General features: G+C 33.0%; 1 protein-coding gene across 1 annotated transcript in view; it reads left to right on the plus strand.

The window, feature by feature from the left end:
* AGPS (alkylglycerone phosphate synthase) overlaps positions 1 to 19,582 on the plus strand; it is a 141,678-nt gene that overhangs the window by 62,499 nt on the left and 59,597 nt on the right. Inside the window, exons 9-11 of the mRNA XM_082630379.1 lie at positions 3,905 to 4,030; positions 6,546 to 6,654; positions 18,911 to 19,038. Of these exons, the coding sequence (XP_082486505.1) occupies positions 3,905 to 4,030; positions 6,546 to 6,654; positions 18,911 to 19,038 (363 nt within the window). The remainder of the gene's footprint in view (positions 1 to 3,904; positions 4,031 to 6,545; positions 6,655 to 18,910; positions 19,039 to 19,582) is intronic.

The raw sequence follows: 19,582 nt of genomic DNA on the forward strand, positions 1-19,582 counted from the left end.
AGGTGGAAGATGAGGTGATTTATTTGATGCCTTTCTTCTTTTTTAATATAGGTTTTCAGTACTATAAATTTTCTCCAACTACTGCTTTAGTGGTATCCTACAAATTTTGATATGTCTGCTCAATTTCATTAATTTCAAAATATTTTCTACTTCCCTTTTGATTCTTTCTTTGATCTATAGGTACTTACAAGTTGTTGTTTCATTTCCACTTATTGGGGGATTTTTCTAAACATCTTTCCATTACTGATTTCTATGTTAATTCCATTGTGTTCAGAAAACATTCTTTATATGACTTAAATCCTATCAAATTAATTGATATTTGTTTTATGGCCTACAGTATGGTCTGTCTTGTAAATGTTCCATGTACACTTGAAAAGAATTTGTCCTCTGCTGCTGTTGGTTGGAGTGGTCTATACATGTCTGTTAGGTCAAATTGATTTATAGTGTTGTTCAGGTCTTCTGTATTTAAAAAAATTTCCGTCTACTTGTTCTATCAATTATTGACAGAAGGGAATTACAGTCTCCAACTATTATAGATCTATTTCTTCTTGCAGTTCTATCAGTTTTCACTTCATATATTTAAAGCTCTGTTATTGGGGGAATAAATACTGAGGATTGTTATTGCTTCTTGACTAATGAACAATTTTGTTACTGTGAAATGACCTTCCTTCTTCCTGATAGTATTTTTTGCTCTGAAATCTACTTCATCTGATGTTAAAACAGCCATTCCAGTTTTATTTTGACTGTTGTTAGCATGGTATATCTTTTTCCTTTTTCCATTTTTAAATTTTTTACTAATTTATATTTTTATATTTAAAGTGTTTTTCTTATAGACAGCATACAATTGGGTCTTTCCTTTTTATCTAACGTGACAGTCTCTACCTTTTAATTGGGGTAGTTAGACCTTTTCCCTGAACCAGTTTGGTTCAGTTAAAGTCTGTCATCTTGCAATTTGTTTTCCATCTTTCCTATCTGTGTTTTCTCCTTTTCCAATTTTACTGCCTTTTTTTGGATTGAATATTTTTTTAATGATACCATTTAATCTTTTTTCTTTCTTCATTAGCTATAACTTTTTGTTTTGTTCTTTTAAGGGTTTCAGGTTTTATAGTGTGTATCTTTAACTTACAATAGTCTGCTTTAAGGTGATAATGTATATAACACTTAGAGTTTAGCATAAGAACCATAAAATATGATACTTCCCTTTCCCCTTGTCTCTCCTTTGTAGTGTTGTCATACAGTCCACTTTTACATATATTGTAAAACCTATAGTATATTGTTACAATGTTTGTTGAAATAGTAAGTTATCTTTTAAAGATATTTAAACAGTAAGAAAACATCTTTTATATTTACCCATCGAGTTACCCTTTATGGTGCCTTTTAATTCAATCTGATGATATTTTCCTTCTGCTTGAAGGACTTGTTTTAAATATCTTTAGTATGAGTCTGCTGTTGATGATTTTTTTTTTGCTTTTGTTTGTCTGAAAATATCTTTCTTTCATATTTTTTTAACACTTTATTTTTTAGAGCAATGTTAGGTTTAAAACAAAATTGAGAGGGAGGTACAGAGATTTCCCACATGCCCCTGCCCCCACACATGCATAGCCTCCCCCATTATCAACATCACTGGAAGTTTGTACCCCTTGACCACTATCTCCCCATTTCCCCCACCCCCTTATCCCCTGATAACCACCAATCTATGCTTCTATGAGTTGAACTTTTTTAGATTCCACATAAAGTGATATAATGACATTGAGATTTCTTTTACCAACGGTGAACCTACATTGGCACATCATAATTACAAAAAGTCCATAGTTTATTTTAGGGTTCACTTGTGGTGGTGTATATTCTGTGGGTTTGGACAGATGTATAAATGATCACTGAGTAGCCTTCATTATAATATCAGAGTATTTTCACTGCTCTACATTCTCTGTGCTCTCCCTGTTCATTTTCTCAGCCCCCTGACCCCTGACAACCACTGATCTTTTTATTGTTTCCATAGTTTTGTCTTTTCCAGAATGTCATATAGTTGGGATCATAGAATATGTGGCCTTTTCAGATTGGCTTCTTTCATTAAGTAATATGCGTTTAACTTTCCTCCATGTCTTTTCATGGCTTGATAGCTTATTTCTTTTCAGCACTGAATAATATTCCATTGTCTGGATGTACCACAGTTTATTTATCCATTCACCAACTGAAGGAAATCTTGGTTGCTTCCGAGTTTTGGCAATTATGAATAAAGCTGCTTTAAACATTTATGTGCAGGTTTTTATGTGGACATGTTTTCGACTCCTTTGAGTAAATACAAGGAGTATGATTACTGAATTGTATGGTAAGAGTATGTTTAGTTTTGTAAGAAATTGCCAGATAGTCTTTCAAATTACCATTTTGCATTCCCACCAGCACTGAGAGTTTCTGTTGCTCCACATTCTCTCTAGCATTTGGTGTTGTCAGTGTTCTGGATTTGGGCCATTCATATAGATGTGTAGTAGTATCTCATTGTTATTTTAATTTGTGTTCCCCTGATGATATATGATGTGGAACATCTTTTCATATGATTATTTGCTATCTTCAGTGAGGTATCTGTTAAGGTCTTTGGTCCATTTTTTAATTGGGTTTTTTCTTATTGTTGAGTTTTAAGAGTTCTTTGTGTGTGTGTGTGTGTGTGTGTGTGTGTATTACTTTCAGAAAAATTGAAAGGTAGTAGTCTTTTGAGAGTAAATAATATGAATATAGATTATTTGGGAATTAAGGAAGAAAAATCATGGTCTGATAATCTTCATTTTAGCTTTCAGTCTTATATTTAAGCTACTTATTTGTGAGTGGTTATTAACCTCTTAAAATTAAATAAATGTATTGAATGTTTAGTGAAAAAATTCTATTATGTAATAATTGATGTCTTTTAAAATCTTGTTTTCCTAGCAACAAAATTAGACATGATAAATATTTTTCATTGCTTGTTTGCAAAAGCTAACAAATTGTATTCAACCTATAGGTTCTCAAGTTCTGGATTACAGCTTTCATACCATACTTAAATACACAGATATAAACATAGCTGACGTATTCTACATCTCTGCGTGGCTTACTTGAAAAACAGAAACAGTTGCTTAATTGGATGACTATCAAAATGGTCAACACAGATTGATGGGCTTGAGTGCAGTAGACAGTGGGTTTGCAGATGGTAGCGTCTGTACCATTTGACATGAGATGGCTGAGTCTTTAAAATGATTTTAGTGGAATGGCTTTGGTGTTGTTGCCGTAAAGGGCATCCATCCAACCTCAGGTGCTGTGCAGATGGCAAAGCCACACTAATGTAGAAAAATGAGAAACAAGTGACTATTTAATGTACAGGAATGCATGATCTGCGTCACAAATACATGATGGTATTACATGCAGGAAACCTAGCCAGATGGCTGTACATGAAAACACATGACTCCTTGAGAGAATTAAGTACAGGCAATTTGCTCAGATTTTCTGCAGGCCTGCTGCAGATTATATTAGGGTAGGGAGCATAAGAGATTTAAGTGGTTTATTTATTGAAAGTGTTTAAATGAAGTTGGCAATTATTTAAGCATAATCTGATCTCCATAAGTAGTTAAATTGTCTCTTTGTGGAAAAAAAAAAGGAGGGAGGGTAGTTGGCTTTAAAATAAAAGAATGTAAGGAGTAAGATTGGCTGGTGAACCTGTGGAAAATACAACTGTCTTTTGGCTCATATTTTTCCAATAAGCAAAAACTTAAAAATATTTTTAGACTAGCATGATAAAAGTATTTCTTTTTCTATATAGGTTTTAATGAGTCCGAATAGCAATGACATGGAAATTTTAATGTGGAAAGAGTTAACGTGTTGAGTGCTGTGTTAAACGGGGCCATTTTCACTGGTAAAATATTATATTTTTGTTTTTCAGCTTAAAGAAAGTGGTTATTGTACAGGTCATGAACCAGATTCCCTGGAATTCAGCACTGTGGGAGGATGGGTATCTACTCGGGCATCAGGCATGAAAAAGAATATCTATGGCAATATTGAGGACTTGGTAAATTTTTTTCTATTTATTATATAATAATTAATTAGTCTATGGAGATTATTATAAAGTTGTTAAGCCTTTAAAAGTTGAGTTGGAGAGTTCCCCACAAAAGTATACCCTTTTTGATTATAGTAACGTTGACTATGTGTAATACAAACAGTTACAAGGTACAACTGTGGTCATTATTTAAGAGTGCTTCTTTTTGAGTAACTCATATTTAAGTTTTGTAGATGTCTCATAGTATCTGACTTATAATGTATCTAAATATTACTTTGCAAGCCTTGGAGCCTTGGTCTTCAACTCTACCAAGATTTTAGTCTATTTACTTAGGTGATCTTGTTATTACTACTGTTTTGCCTTATGAGATTTTATATTTATTTTTCTGAACAAAATTTTCTGTATAGAATTAAAGAGCCCAATTAAAAATGTTCTAGTTAATGTAATGTTTTATGTGCACATCATTTTGTTTTAGCTGATCTGTTGTCATTGCTCTTGAGAGTTAGTTAGGCATCCTGGCTAGGAATTAGGTATCATTTGTTCCATTTGTAGCTTTTCCAGTGATTAATTGTGTGACCTTGTGCAAATTGGTTTACCTTTCTAAACTTCAATTTCCTACTTTATAAAATAGAATAATGTTATTTGTTGCATAGAACTATTATAAGGAATAAAGGACATAAAATGAAAACTCTTAGCGGAATCACTGGTATGTAATAGGTACTTCATACATGTTAGTTCCCTTTATCATCAATATTTTGATAACAATTTAAAAGAATAATTTATGAGACTATTGAAATGGTGTTCCTAACATTATTCCTAGAGCTATTTAGGTTTGTTTTTCAAATCTAGCGTTTCAACATTTTCATCAATGTCTTCGTTGATAGAAATGTCAAATTGTTGATGAAATATATTGGTTTTTTATCGTTAACACCCAACAATTTAAGACTTTAAGTGTCTGTATTATGAACACTTTTAAAATGTTTGCATTATCTTTTTTTTAATTGAAGATATTTTAGAAATCACATTTTTCTTTTTGCAATTAAGATAACATAAATTCAGTTTCAGAAAAGAGAATTTGATCCTTTTGCTATTGGATTATTAAAAGCTTTATCAGAGTTAAGCATATTTGATAGACTACCACGTTTAGTACTGCTAAAGTATGTAATTTATTTTAATCCTTTTTGGGGTTATTTAAGGGCCACAAATTATAAGTATACATTTTAATGTACTTATTTGCATGTTTATCTCTAGTTTTTAATATAAAAAAATCATACTGTGTTTAATCTGCTCTTTAAACTGTTATCAATCTATTAACATGTCAATGAGCATAGATTTGCACCATTATTTTTAAAAAGTGCATATAATTCTCTTTTATTGATAATTTGTGATTTAGTAATTCCCTATTAAAGAATATTTAAATTATTTTTATTTCAAAATTATAGAAATACATAAAGGGAAAAATATCTTCCGTAGTAATTTTTTAGCATACCTCTTTGATCATTTTCTTTGGGTAAGTTCCTAGAGCTTGGATTGTTGGGTCAAGCATGTTTTTAGGTCCTTGGACCCTTACAGCCAAATTGCTCTATAAAAATTTTGTGCCAGTTGACATTCTTACTAGCACTATGAGAATCTTGATTTTACTGGACCTTTTATTTATATTTTTTTCCTAAAATTTTATATTTATTTGTTAGTGAATGTAAACTTTTAAAATGTCCTCATTAGCAATTTTTATCTTTTTATTTTGCGAGTTCTTTATGTCCTCTGCACACTTCCTTCAACAATAGACTATTTTTATTTATCTGTCAAAAAATTATTCTGAAAATATGTTGGGTTTTTACCTAACCATTTCTGAGTCAGATCTGAGGAATTTTTTTGATTGACCCTCTCCCTACAATGTACTTAATTTCTCACATGTGTGAGACGTATCTCACACATATCTTTCTTCTTCTTTTTAACTCAGTCACCACATCTCCCTCTTCATCCCAGTTTTGATGTGATCAAAATTAATACTTCATTCTTTTCACTCTTTTCTACTGAGTGGTCAAAGTAGATAAGTTGAAGGTGGGGATAAGGCAAGAATAATTTTTTTCTTAGAATTCTAAGCATCTAGAATAGTGCCTAACATGAATAATAGTGCTTCATAAATATTGTTAAATAAATGAAAGAACGAACCTATTAAAATATGATCATTGCATATTTTTTTCCATCCTTTAGTTCTTTACCACATGGACAGCCCTAGACTAGCTTTGGTTTAAAAAAATGTGTTTTTCAGTTTTTAAGATGATGAATATACCTAGGCCAATAACAATCTTAGAATAATTTTTCCCTCTTTTAAAGTTACATACAGTTTATTTTTAGTCTAAGAACTACTAAAAGTTACTAGAATTCTGAAGGGAATCACCATTTATCACTTAAACCAATATTTTAAAAATAGTGTTTTATATAAATATATATGGGTATGTATATCCACACACACAACATTCACTGACAGATATCTAGAATTTACATCATGCATTGTATTATACAGGTGGTTCATATAAAAATGGTAACACCTAGAGGTATAATAGAAAAAAGCTGTCAAGGACCTCGAATGTCAACAGGCCCTGATATCCATCACTTCATCATGGGATCTGAAGGTAAATATAACTGCAAATTTATTATGAAAAAATACAGGTTAGTGATTCAGTTTTGTGAAAATCTATGATATTGTGATATCAGATTTTTGAAAGAAAGACATGTTTTATATATTTATTTTTTTTTAAGTTTTATGACTTTAATTTATTAGTACTTCATAAAATTTTTATTATAAGAACATCTTATTAAACTTTCTCTTGAATTTTGCTTTTTTATGTTTTTAGAGCCAGCTTAGTCCTTTTGGTGTTATTTTGTTTTTCTTTTAGAGTTTTTAATCAATTTCAGGAAGAGTAGCTGTTAGGGTTTAAAATGGTTTGCTTTTACATTTATTGGTATGGTATTTTCTAATCTCTGAATTATCAGGAGAAAAGGACTAATAAAGTATTATCTTATTGCCTTGTGTTTCTGTAATTATATCTTTTGTTCTTTGCTACTTGCTAAATTCTGTTGATTCACATATCTTTTAAAACTTATGTTGGTCTTTTATTTTTTCACTACTTGAGTCATCTCCTTTGCTTGGTTACTTAATGCTGGGTAGATTAGAATATAGTTCTTCATCTTATGCAAAACATTTAATTTCTGTACCTATGAGGGGGAAAAAAACACTAACGTTCCTTCTAGTTTGCAAACTAACTGGTATGTAGGCACTGTGAATTTTATGGATAAGGTGAAGGTGGGCATATTTTTCAATTCTTAGCATGGTAGAGAGGGATGGTTATCCCTTAAATTCAGAGAAATGAAAGTGTTTCCAAGTTACCAGAGGAACTCAGTACTAAGTCAGAAGGTGGTGCAAGCTGTCAAAAGGTTTTCAAAACATCTAGCTATATTCATGGATAAAAGTGCACTTATGATAAACTAGGATGTTAGGGCATAAATTCTGATTTTTGATGGTAACATCAAGGAAAAAATAAATTATGTGTCTTAGTGATGTACTAGAGGTTAACTCTTAAATTGATGACCAGTGGTATAGCTTAGATATTTTTCATGATAATTAGTGACAAACCTCTGTCAAGGTGTTTCACCAATTTACTCTCTTATTCCTTTTCTGATCAGTGTACTCCTCTGTGGAAAAACAGAACTATACTTTTAATGAGAAAAATAAAATGTTAAATTCCTTTAAAATAATATAGTTATCTAAAAAATATTATTTTGGAACTTCTTGTATTAATGCATCATCTAAGAGTTAACTGAAAGAATATAACTTTTTCCAGTCAAATGTCAAATTGAATAACAAATAGGTATTAAAACTGTTAATTATTAATTTTACTATTGGTATATACATAGTTGGAGTCAACTCTGTAAATTATCTTTTCAAGTAGATACATCAAACATTTTTTTCTCCCATCAATTAGCGTTTAAAAAATTCTGGTTGCTAGGTACTGTGCTGGCACACTCAAGGACACAGGTAATAATTGACCATTAAAATTGAATAAGATAAATTCTATGATAGAAGTAAATGAAGGAGAAATACAGACAAAGGTCATGTTGATGGGTGCTTAGGAAGACTTCTGCAGAGGGGTTGTGCCTAAAGTGGTCCTTCAAGGATGATAATGAGACAATAATTCTAGGCAGAGTTGAGGGAATAAGGTGGGGAGGGAGTTGCCCTACAGAGAACTAACTGCACGTGAACAGGCTTAAAAGTGAGAAAGAGCTGTGTCTGCCTCGTGAAGGTGCCAGTTTTTCAGTGTGACTGGAACTTAAGATTTAATTGTAGAGTGGAGTTGACAGTAGGTCAGGGTGTGGAGTAGTAAGGGTTACAGGATGGCTGGAGAGATAATTTTCTCTTTTATCCCTTTTATAATAGTTTGAACTTTATCCAAAAGACTGGACTACCTCCTTCAATAGTAAATTATTGTACAAATTTAAGGAAGGCAAACTCATTATTATAATAAAGTAAGCAAAGAAATACAGTTTATTAGAAAAATATGTACAAGGGTAAGTTACTATATTTAAATGAGATTTTATTATAAATATCCATGCAAAATGCCATACTGATTTAAGAGCATGAACCTTGAAATCTTTCAGATCTGGATTTCAATCCTGGTTTTACCACTTATATTTCTGTGACTGTGTAAATTAGGTAGTTCTCTATGCCCAATGTCCTCAGCTGTAAAATGGGGCTAATAAAAGTATCTATATTCAACAGCTTTTTGAGAGGGTCAAACGAAATTATGCTAAACAGTTTATAAGCATGTAGTGAGTACTCAACAAATGTTAAACTGTTGTGGCTGTTTATTATTTTGGCATCAGTGATCTTTATAAGTATATTTCTGGTCCCTAATCCCCATTTCTGTATGTATGTGGATATAGAGTAATCTTAATATAGGCCAGGAGACAGCATGACTGAGAGAGTAAATTTATGTGAAATCATATTCTTTTATAATATGTATTTTCTCTGCTGTTTTGAACTATCTAAATAATAACCTCCTGCCTTAAATATGAATCATAAACTTTTCCTTGAGCTTTAGAAAATACTTTCTTTTGCTATAGTTAAATCATTTGATGACAACCTTGAAAGCATCACCATTATAAAAAAAACTATTTTCCCCCATCCTGCTGAGTTCCACATGTGGTTAACCAAGTTAAGTTTAATGTGTTTATCTTGTTTTGTGTTATGAATTTTTCATAATGATTATTTTGACAAGCAGGTTCCTCCCATTTTAGATGTTATAGTATCATGATCAATTAATGAAAACCGTAATAAATAAAGCATTTGAAATGTTTTATATTCTTTTCCTATATGTGGAATTTACTAGTAACTTATAATGATTTGCTCTTTTATTTGAAAAATGGCTAAAAGTACATTTTTTTAAACTCGTTACCCACCCTTGTTTTAGCTTTTGCTCTAAAATGAAATAGATGAAAAGCTTACTATCAGTCCTTCTGTGTAGTTTTACTTCATCTTTTGATTAAATAAAGCTCATCCTTTAGTAGATTCCTCAGGAAAAGCACATTCATATATCCCATGAGTTCTGGAATGTTCTAAACTACTTTTATATGACCTTGATACCTGCAGGACAGCTTGAGTGGCTTTAATATTCATGGGTCACACTTTTTTTTCCTTGTTTTTTGAAAATACTATTCCATTGTTGCTTTGGTTTTGTATGTTGTTTTAAAGAAATCTAATGCCAATTCTCTTGACTTTTTGCCGGGAGGCAGTGAGGATTTTTTTTTTCTTTATCGTTAAAGTTTTACAACTCAGAGTTGATTGTTGTGGGTCATTTTGCTCTGGTACCCAGTGGACCCTTTCTCTGTGTATATGCTGGTCTTCTTTTATTTCTGTAAAGTTTTTCTTTGGATTGTAGAGTTAAATATTAGGGTTTTGGATTCCCTTCCCCCTGCTGTTTTGATTTTTTTTCTTCAGGGACACCAATTATACATTTGTCTGGCTTTCTTTGCTTATTTTCCGTTTCAACCATGATTTCTCTTTTTTTCTCAACTTCTTTCTTTATTTTATTTTCATTCTCTGGGTTATTTTCTTGCTTTTCTTCAATGCCCTGTATTAAATTTTCATTTGAATCTATTCTCTCTTCTCCTTTGGATACCTTGTAACCCAGCCTTCATTTTTTTTTTTATGTTTTGTTGCTCTATTTCTTCCCCGAGTTTGGTCATCTTTTATTTCATTTTATCTTGTTTTTTGTCCATTTATGTTTTTAGTGTTTATGTTTCTAATTCAGCTATTTTTTCATATCCCCAAATGCTTGTTTGACAGTGTTTAATTGAGCTTGAAATGTTGTGTTTACAGTTTTCTTCAGGATCATGGTTGGTTTTGTGGGGGATACTTTTCATCAGCAGAAAAGCTATTATTTCCATTTTCTGATGTTTTGCAGTAGTTTTGTATGGATTTGGTCTGTTTTTTTCTGTTCCTGTTATTACTTGGAAAGGGTTCCTAGTTTGAACGTGTTCTATTCTGTCACTTCTACCCTCTTTTGTGCTATTTGCTTTATAGATGGTGGTGTTTTTGGTGGGAGAAGCCATGGCATGTCCTGTTTCTCTTTCATTTCTATCAGATCTTTAATTTTCCTCCTAATTTTATTCTTTCCCTCCACTGCCTTGTCTCCAAGGAGTACCACACTCCTCTAATTTTATGCTTCTTTGAAGATACTTCCCTTACTTCTCCAAGGGTGTCATTTCTAGTTCCTTCCATTTTCAAACCCTCCTCATAGCCAGGGTTATGGATTACCAAGTCTTATACAGTATTTGGAGTTTATTGTTGCACTTGTGCTTTCTGGGGTTGATTTAGTCTCTGCTTACTTTAAGTCCTCCGCTACCCTCTACTCTTTCTTAAGGAGTCTTCTAAATCCCCCCTTACTCACTTTCTGCCCTTATATGCTTGTAGCAACTGGAAGGCTGTAGAAGGTCTGTTGGAGTTTTTTCTTTTTATCTCTACTTATGGGTAATTAGAAAGTCATAGTGTTTTCTTATCTCCTTTTAATACTAAAGTGTATGTCCTGTGTGGTTTTATTTGTTTTCCTTGTTGATTTTCATGTTTGGGGGGAGGGGGGTAGAGGGAGAGGGAAGATTCAGAATCAAATGATTACCTTTCTTCTCAGTCCTGAGGTCACCTGAACGTATAGTTTCAAATTATGAAAGATTTTATTTACATCAAGCAAATACTTGCATTTTGTATTAGCTAGTAGTTGAAGCTTTCAGTTTTCTTAAGAACACTATATTTGAAATTATAAAACAGAAAATTCTAAAATTTACAGTAACATTTTTATTGAAACAGAAAGAAAAGTGAATGACATATAAGCCTCTATGATATCACATTGCCATGGAGTTGTTTACAGTTATATAAAGTGGATATAAAATATTGGTATAATGTGCATATAATCAAGTGATAAGTAACCTAAGTAGTTTTATTTCACTCCACTGACATAAAATTCCCAGAGCAAAAGAATCAATAAATATAATAAAGCCCAACAGAAGTGAGCCTTTCAATGAAGTGAGTTTAGATGTAAACATTTATGATTGGATTAATTTGAATATAAGTGTGAATGGAAGAACTGCCTTGTGCCAGACTGCATTTGGGACTTGGATGGAGTTTCCTTTTACAGTGGGGACCCCCCCCCCAACCCCTAACCCCTGCTGCAGAACTCATAGCTGGATAGTTGCACAGACTTGCCTTGGTCATTTCATTAACCTTGCAACAATGCAAAGTCTCATTTTACTAATTTTTATTTTTTAACCTTACTTATAGTGTTATGGTGGGTTTTACCACTTTAGAATGTCTGCTATACATATGAGGCAATATGGGTGTACAGAAATTTAAGGCATGGTCACTTCTTACTAGTACCTTAGAATTTGGGTGTAGAATTAGAATTTTAAGGAAAGTTTGCCAATGTTTTATACATATATATTTTAAAATAAACTTTTTGAATAAGTAATTACATGTACAAAGTTAAAATATGTACATACATATACAAAATTCAAAAGGTACAAAGGATGTATAGGGAAAAATCTGCCTTCTATCCCTGTTTTTTAGGCATCTCCCTTGCACAGAGTAAACACTTTTGCTATTTCTAAGCGTATATGTATGTGTTCTTAAAAACACAAATGGGAGTTTACTACTCTTTGATTTATACTTAATTTTATAACGCTCACTTCAAATCATCACATTTAGAACCACTTCATTCTTTTTGGCAGCTACCTGATATTCCATTGGTATGTACTCTGTTCTATTTAAGCAGACCCTCATTGATTGGCTTTTAAATGGTTTCTAACTTTTTCTTTGGATTATATTTAGGTTATATTTTATGCGGTAATTTATAGAAATATTTTCAAATGGCTTTATTTCTTGGATGTAAAGAAATATTTCACAAAAAGTCAGGAACTTGGAGTTTAATTTAATTTTTTTTATTTTTATTTTTTTTAAGATTCTTTTAAATTTTTTTCAAAATTTACTTATTTATTTTTGGCTGCATTGGTTCTTCCTTGCTGCACGTGGGCTTTCTCTAGTTGCGGTGAGTGAGGGCTACTCTTTGTTGTGGTGCGCAGGCTTCTCCTTGCAGTGGCTTCTCTTGTTGTGGAGCACGGGCTCTAGGCACACAGGCTTCAGTAGTTGTGGCACATGGGCTCAGTAGTTGTGGCTTGTGGGCTCTAGAGCACAGGCTCAGTATTTGGGGTGCACGGGCTTAGTTGCCCTGCGGCATGTGGGATCTTCCCAGACCAGGGCTTGGACCCTTGTCCACTGCCTTGGCAGGCGGATTCTTAACCACTGCGCCACCAGGGAAGTCCCTGGAGTTTAATTTTAAATAGAGAAATTTTCCTGTCTAAAATCAAGGCTTATACTAACCTTCTTTTCTTTTCACAGTTTTCCCGCTTGAGTTTATTTATTTATTTACTTTTTTATTGTAGAAAAATTGCTTTACAATGTTGTGTTAGTTTCTGCTGTACAATGAAGTGAATCAGCTATATGTATACATATATCCCCTCCCTCTTGGACCTCCCTCCCATCCCCAACCCCCAACTTCTTTTCCTTAATGAATTTCAACCTGGTGACTTTTGAGTTTGAACAAGTATTTATTAAAATTTTCTGTAGTCTGCGGAGAGATTAGAATAAATAGAAAAGATGATTCATGCCTTTAGGAGCTTATGCCTGACAAATTTCAGTTTGTTTGTAGAAACAACTTTCAGCATGAGGTGTTAATTCTATGAGTACCAGGAACTTCGAAAAATGTTGAAAAGAGTAGAAAAAATTACAAATAAGCTTAGGGATGGTGTCAGTATAGTGGCAGAAGAATTAGCAACTTTAAAAATTAAAGTGATACTACTTGTCTTGGTAAGAAAGAACAGGTGTAATAGATAATTCTGTGTTGGTGGATGAGAAGGCAGCATAGTCTGTCAGCCTTATGCCTCTTTCTGGCAAAGGTTTAGAGTTCATTTAGACTCTTTCTGTAGCCTAAGATACCTGTTTCTAAAAATACCCCTATTTCTAAAATGTATGGCTCATAGCTCCTTGTTTAAGAAGATAACTCTGAAGTTTCTTTTGTTTTATTGAGATATAATTCACATACCATAAAATTCACCTATTTAAAATGTATCCCTTAGAAAGGATAGTTCCTAGGGTTATTGTTTGAGATTTTTTGTGAGCTTAGGAGGGTTCCTCCCCACTGTTCCCCCCTACCCTAGTTTTATTGAGCAATAATTGACATACATCCCTGTATAAGTTTAAGGTGTACAGCATGATGGTTTGATTTACATATATTGTGAAATGATTACCACAATAGGTTTAGTTAACATCCATCATCTCATATAGATACAATAAAAAAAAAAGAAAAAATGTTTCTTCTTGTGATGAGAACTCTGAGGATCTACTCTCTTAACAACTTTCTTGTATATCGTACAGCAGTGTTAATAGTAGTCATCATGTTGTACATTACATCCCTGATACTTATTTATCTTATAACTGAAAGTTTGTACCTTTTGACCACCTTCCTCCCCCACCCTCTGCCTTTGGTAACCACAAATCTGATGTCTTTTTCTGTGAGTTTGGTGTATTTTTTTTTTTTTTTTTGCGCTACGCCGGCCTCTCACTGTTGTGGCCTCTCCCATTGCGGAGCACAGGCTCCGGACACGCAGGCTCAGCGGCCATGGCTCACGGGCCCAGCCGCTCCGCGTCATGTGGGATCTTCCTGGACCGGGGCACGAACCCGTGTCCCCTGCATCGGCAGGCACACTCTCAACCACTGCGCCACCAGGGAAGCCCCTAGTGTATTTTTATTGTTTGTTTATTTTTATTAGATTCCACATAAAAGTGAAATCATATAATACTTGTCTTCCTCTATCTGACTTATTTAACTTACATATTGCCTTCAAGGTCTATCCATGTTGTCATAAATGGTGGGATTTCCTCATTTTTTTTTATGCCTGAATAATACTCCATTGTATATATGTACCACAACTTCTTTATCTATTCATTCATTAATGAACACTTAGGTTGTTTCTGTGGTTGGCTATTATAACTAATGCTGCTATGAACATGGGGGGTGCAAATATCTTTCTGAGTTAGTGTTTTTGTTTCTTTCAGATATATTCCCAGAAGTGGAATTGCTGGATCATATGGTAGTTTCATGTTTAATATTTTTAGGAACCTTCATACTGTTTTCCACAGTGGCTGCACCAATTTATAATCCTACCAACAGTGCACAAAGGTTACCTTTTCTCCATATCCATGCCAGCGTTTGTTATTTCTCATCTTTTTGATAATGGCCATTCTGGAAGGTGTGAGGTGATATCCCTTTGTGGTTTCAATTTGCCTTCCCCTAGTGATATTGAACATCTTTCCATGTACCTGTTGGCCATTTGTATATCTTCTTTGGAAAAGTGTCTATTCAGGTCCTTTGCCTGTTTTTTAAATTGAATTATTTGTTTTTTGCTATTGAGTTGTATGAGTTCTTTATATATTTTAAATATTAACTTCTTATCAGATAAATAGTTTGCATCTATTTTTTCCAATTCTGTAGGTTGTCTTTTCACTTTGTTTATGGTTTCTTTTGCTGTGCAGAAAGAATCTTTTTAGTTTGATGTAGTCCCACTTACTTGTTTTTTATTTTGTTGCTTGTGCTTTAGGTGTGATTTCCAAAAAATCATTACCAATACATATGTCAGGGAGCTTTTCCCCTATGTTTTCTTCTGGGAGCTTCCTGGTTTCATATCTTACATACAAGCTTTTAAACATTTGAGTTAGTTTTTTTGAGTGGTGTAAGATAGGGGTCAGGTTTCATTCGTTTACATATCAATGTCCAGTTTTCCCAGCGCCATTTTTAAAGAGACTGTGCTTTCTCCTTTGAGTACTGTCAGCTCCTTTGTCAAATATTATAAGACTGTATATGCTTGGGTTTATTTCTGAGATCTTGATTCTGTTCCGTTGATCTGTTTGTTTTTATTCCAGTACCATACTCTTTTAACTACTATAGCTTTAGAGTATAGCTTGAAATCAGTAAGTGTGATACCTCCTGCTTTATTCTTCTTTCTCAGAATTTCTTTGGCTATTTGGAGTCTTTTGTGGTTCCATATAAGTTTTAGGAGTGTGTTTTTTTTTTCCTATAAAAAATGCCATTGGAATCTTGACGGGAATTGCATTGAGTCTATAGATGTCTTTTGGTAGTACTGACATTTTAACAATACTAATTTTTTCAACCCATGAATGAACACACGATACCTTTCCATTTACTTGTGTCTTCTTCAATTTTTTTTTTCATCAGTGTCTTAGTTTTCAGAGTAGAGATCTTTTACCTCCCTGGTTAAATTTATTCCTAAGTATTTTATTGCTTTTGATGCTCTTGTAAATGGGATCAATTTCTTTATCTCTCTTTCAGAAAATTCACTGTTAATGTAGAGAAACGCTTCTGATTTTTGTATGTTAATTTTGTATCCTGCAACTGTACTGAATTTGCTGATTAGTTTGAATAGTTTTTTGGTTGACTCTTTAGGGTTTTCTGTACAGTTGTTCCTCAGTATCTGCAGGGGATTGCTTCCAGAAACCCCTGCAGATACCAGAATTTGCAGATGTTTATCTCTTATATAAAATGGCATGGTATAGTCAACCATATATAAAATCATGTCATCTACAAATAGAGACAGTTTTACTTCTTCCTTTCCAGTTTTTATGCCTTTTATTTTTTTCTCTTGCCTGGTCGCTGTACCTAGGACTTCCAGTATCCCCAGGTTTCTACCAGGCAAACAGCTGACCTGCAATTTTGCCTGTATCTCCAATAAATTTATCTATGTCTTCCCAATTACCTTTTACCACATCCTCCACTGTTTTCAAGAGTATTCTTGAAACTTCTTGAACTTCTTCATGCTCTGTTGCAAATAATCTTTGAAAAAAAGATTGGGAGCTGTTCTATGGCTTATTTCTTCCTCGGGCAAAATCTCTGAGCTAAGGCTGTGGAGGTGGGTGTGGGGACAGTGGCATGTTTTTCTCTGAGGACACCCTTCCTTTAGAAACTAAGTGCTGGGGAGAAGGAGGAAGGAAAGTAGGTCTTGGTTTGCTTCTCCTGGCAAGATACCAGCCCTTTACAAGCCAGGGCAAAGGGTTGGGACCATAGACTTAGTGCATCACTCAAAGTAGAGCCTCTGTCCCACCAATTTAGGCTGGGTGCAAGAAGTGAGCCCCTCCTCACCTCTTAGCTGCACGTGCCTAGAACTTAGTCTCAGGAAAGGTAGCTGAGGTAGAGTGTTACATGGAATAGGGTCAAAGGTTTTTTTGAAATTAAGAAAGTTCGTGTATCTATCCAAGAGAAAGGAAGACATATATCCACATACAAACTTGTACGCCTATATTTGTAGTAGCATTATTCATAGTAGCCAAAATATGGAAACCTGTGGAACTTTCAGCCTCACTCCCTGACCTCTAGGGAGGGGACGGGAGAGGAAAGGAGAGGAGAGGAGAGGAGCAGCTGGAAGTTGAATTAGTCACCCATGATCTGTGGTTTAGTCATCATGCCTGTGTAATGAAGCCTCCATAAATATCCCTAAGTTATGAGTTTCAGAGGACTACTGGGTTGGTAAACACATGGAGGTGCTGGGAGGGTGGTGTATCTGGAGAGGGCTTGGGAACTCTGCACCTTTTCCCCCATACTTTGTTTTGTGCATCTCTTCTGTTTGATTGTTCCTGAGTTGTTTCCTTTTATAACAAGCTGGTAATCGAGTTTAAAAAAAAAAAAAGTAGAAACCCAAATGTCCATACCATACAATGGAATAATATCCAGCAATTAAAAGGAATGAAGTACTTAGTACATGCTACAACATGGATGAACCTTGAAAACATTTAAGTGAAAGTAGCCAATCACAAAAGGCCACATATTGTAAGATTCTGTTTATATGAAATGCTCGGAATAGGCAAATTTCTAGAGACCAAGTATACTGGTGTTTGTCTAGGGCTGAGGTGTGTGTGGGGAAAATGGGTATGGGATTTATTTTTTGGGGTGATGAAAATGTTGTAAACTTAGTAGTGATAGTTGCATATATCTGTAAATAGTTTAAAACCATTGAATTTTACATTTTAAATAGGTGAATTTTATTGTCTGTGAATTATATCGCAATAAAGATGCTAAAATAAAAGAGAAAGTCTAGTCACTCTTACTATCTTTTAAAATGTACAAGATATATCTATCTTTTTATTCAAATATTAGGCCAACTTTGCAGAGCTTTTGTGATTTTGCAAATCATAATAGGGTTGTATTTGCTATCTAAGTAGGAAATCATTTGTATATTTGACAAACATATTGTGATATAATGTAGTTTACTCTTTGTGGACTCGTAGTTTTTAATCTTCTACAGTATTATATATTAACATTTTATTTTAGGTGTATTATAAATTTATTGGAAGCATTGATTTTTGTGATACTTTTAACTTATTTCTACTATTGTAATTAAGTTCTATAATTTCGGATTTCCCTTTCGTTCTTTTATCATGATTCTCAGAAAATTTACTTAATAGTATTAATAATAATTCATATCATTTGTACATTAGAAAGCACTGATTTTGAAAGCTTGGCTTTTTGAATGCAATTATTTTTAACCATGTCTCTTCAAATATTTTAGCATAGCTATTTAGATCATGTAGTTATATTTAACTTGCATTTTTTCTCTCTGATTTGTCCTCCACTCCTCCATGTAATAAAGAAAAGGACATTTGTTTCATTGATGGTCCTCTTCTGTTAGCTATTTGTAACTATTTTGTCTCTGAAATATGTTTTTTTTTCTTCTAAGGGCATCTTAATATTGCCTTTATCTTTTCTTCGTATGAATTCTTAGGAAAAAAGGCAAAGTGTAATAGTCTCTCTAATTTCTTCTGTCAACTTAAATTCTCATAGAAAATTAGATTCTTTTTGCCCCAATAAATTGTTGTCATAGTAAAAATAGGTTCAACTATCAAAATATACTTTTGTTTGAATGCATATGAGATACAAAAACCTGTTGTTTTTCAGATTTAAATTTTAATAAGTTGTAATACTTTAAAAACTATTTAAAATTAACCTCTTTGGAGAAAGGTTACCTTAAAAATGTTTTAAAATATTTATACATAACTAAGAAAAATGTATTCCAAAAACTTTTTTTAGAAATTATAAAATTTGCTTAGATGTTTTTCTAGAAGGACTTGAGTAGCCATTATTCCCCACATAGAATAGATTAAATAGATTTAAATATGATTAATAGAATAAATTAGTAGAATAAATAGATAAAGTAGATTTAAATATGATTTAGAAAATTGGCATGTGATATATTGGATTATTCCCCCTTCTTTTTCAGGAACTCTTGGTGTGATAACAGAAGCTACAATAAAAATCAGACCAATCCCTGAATACCAAAAGTATGGCTCAGTAGCTTTCCCTAATTTTGAACGAGGAGTAGCCTGTTTAAGAGAAATTGCAAAACAGGTAAAAACAAAAACAAAAACCCACCCATATATATTTATATTTTAAAAATTCTGCTGCATAATTAATTTTGATATGTCACATATAATCTTCATATTTAGTTGTGTTATATTTGTGATTTTTACCCAGTTCTATATGAAAAGGTAATGTTGTAAAATCATCCCTTTAAGTTCAGTTGCTATTTCTTTGAGTAATTATACACCTATTTCTTGGTTTAAAGAATGCTGTACAATTTTAAGACAAGGTAAGGTATGTACCTGAGTTGATGGCTTCAAATGTCTCTGCCTTTTGTTGAATGTTTTCTTAAGTTATTTTTGGGTAAGATATTTTGTGATTAATTGCAGTAATGTTGCATTTTTCTTGATATTTATTGAAATTAAAATAATTGGCTGAATATTAATGGCCCCAAAATACAGAAATTAAATATAAGTAATCAAACTTTATCAATTCTTAGAATGTGCTGCTACTAGGCCTTACTTGTTTTTTAATATTTCCTAAGCTATATTTTAAATTAAGTAATATAATATAACGTAATACAAGATATTTA

Source organism: Mesoplodon mirus (genome assembly GCF_964341445.2).
Source record: "Mesoplodon mirus genome assembly, chromosome: 8".
Classification (NCBI taxonomy): domain Eukaryota; kingdom Metazoa; phylum Chordata; class Mammalia; order Artiodactyla; family Ziphiidae; genus Mesoplodon; species Mesoplodon mirus.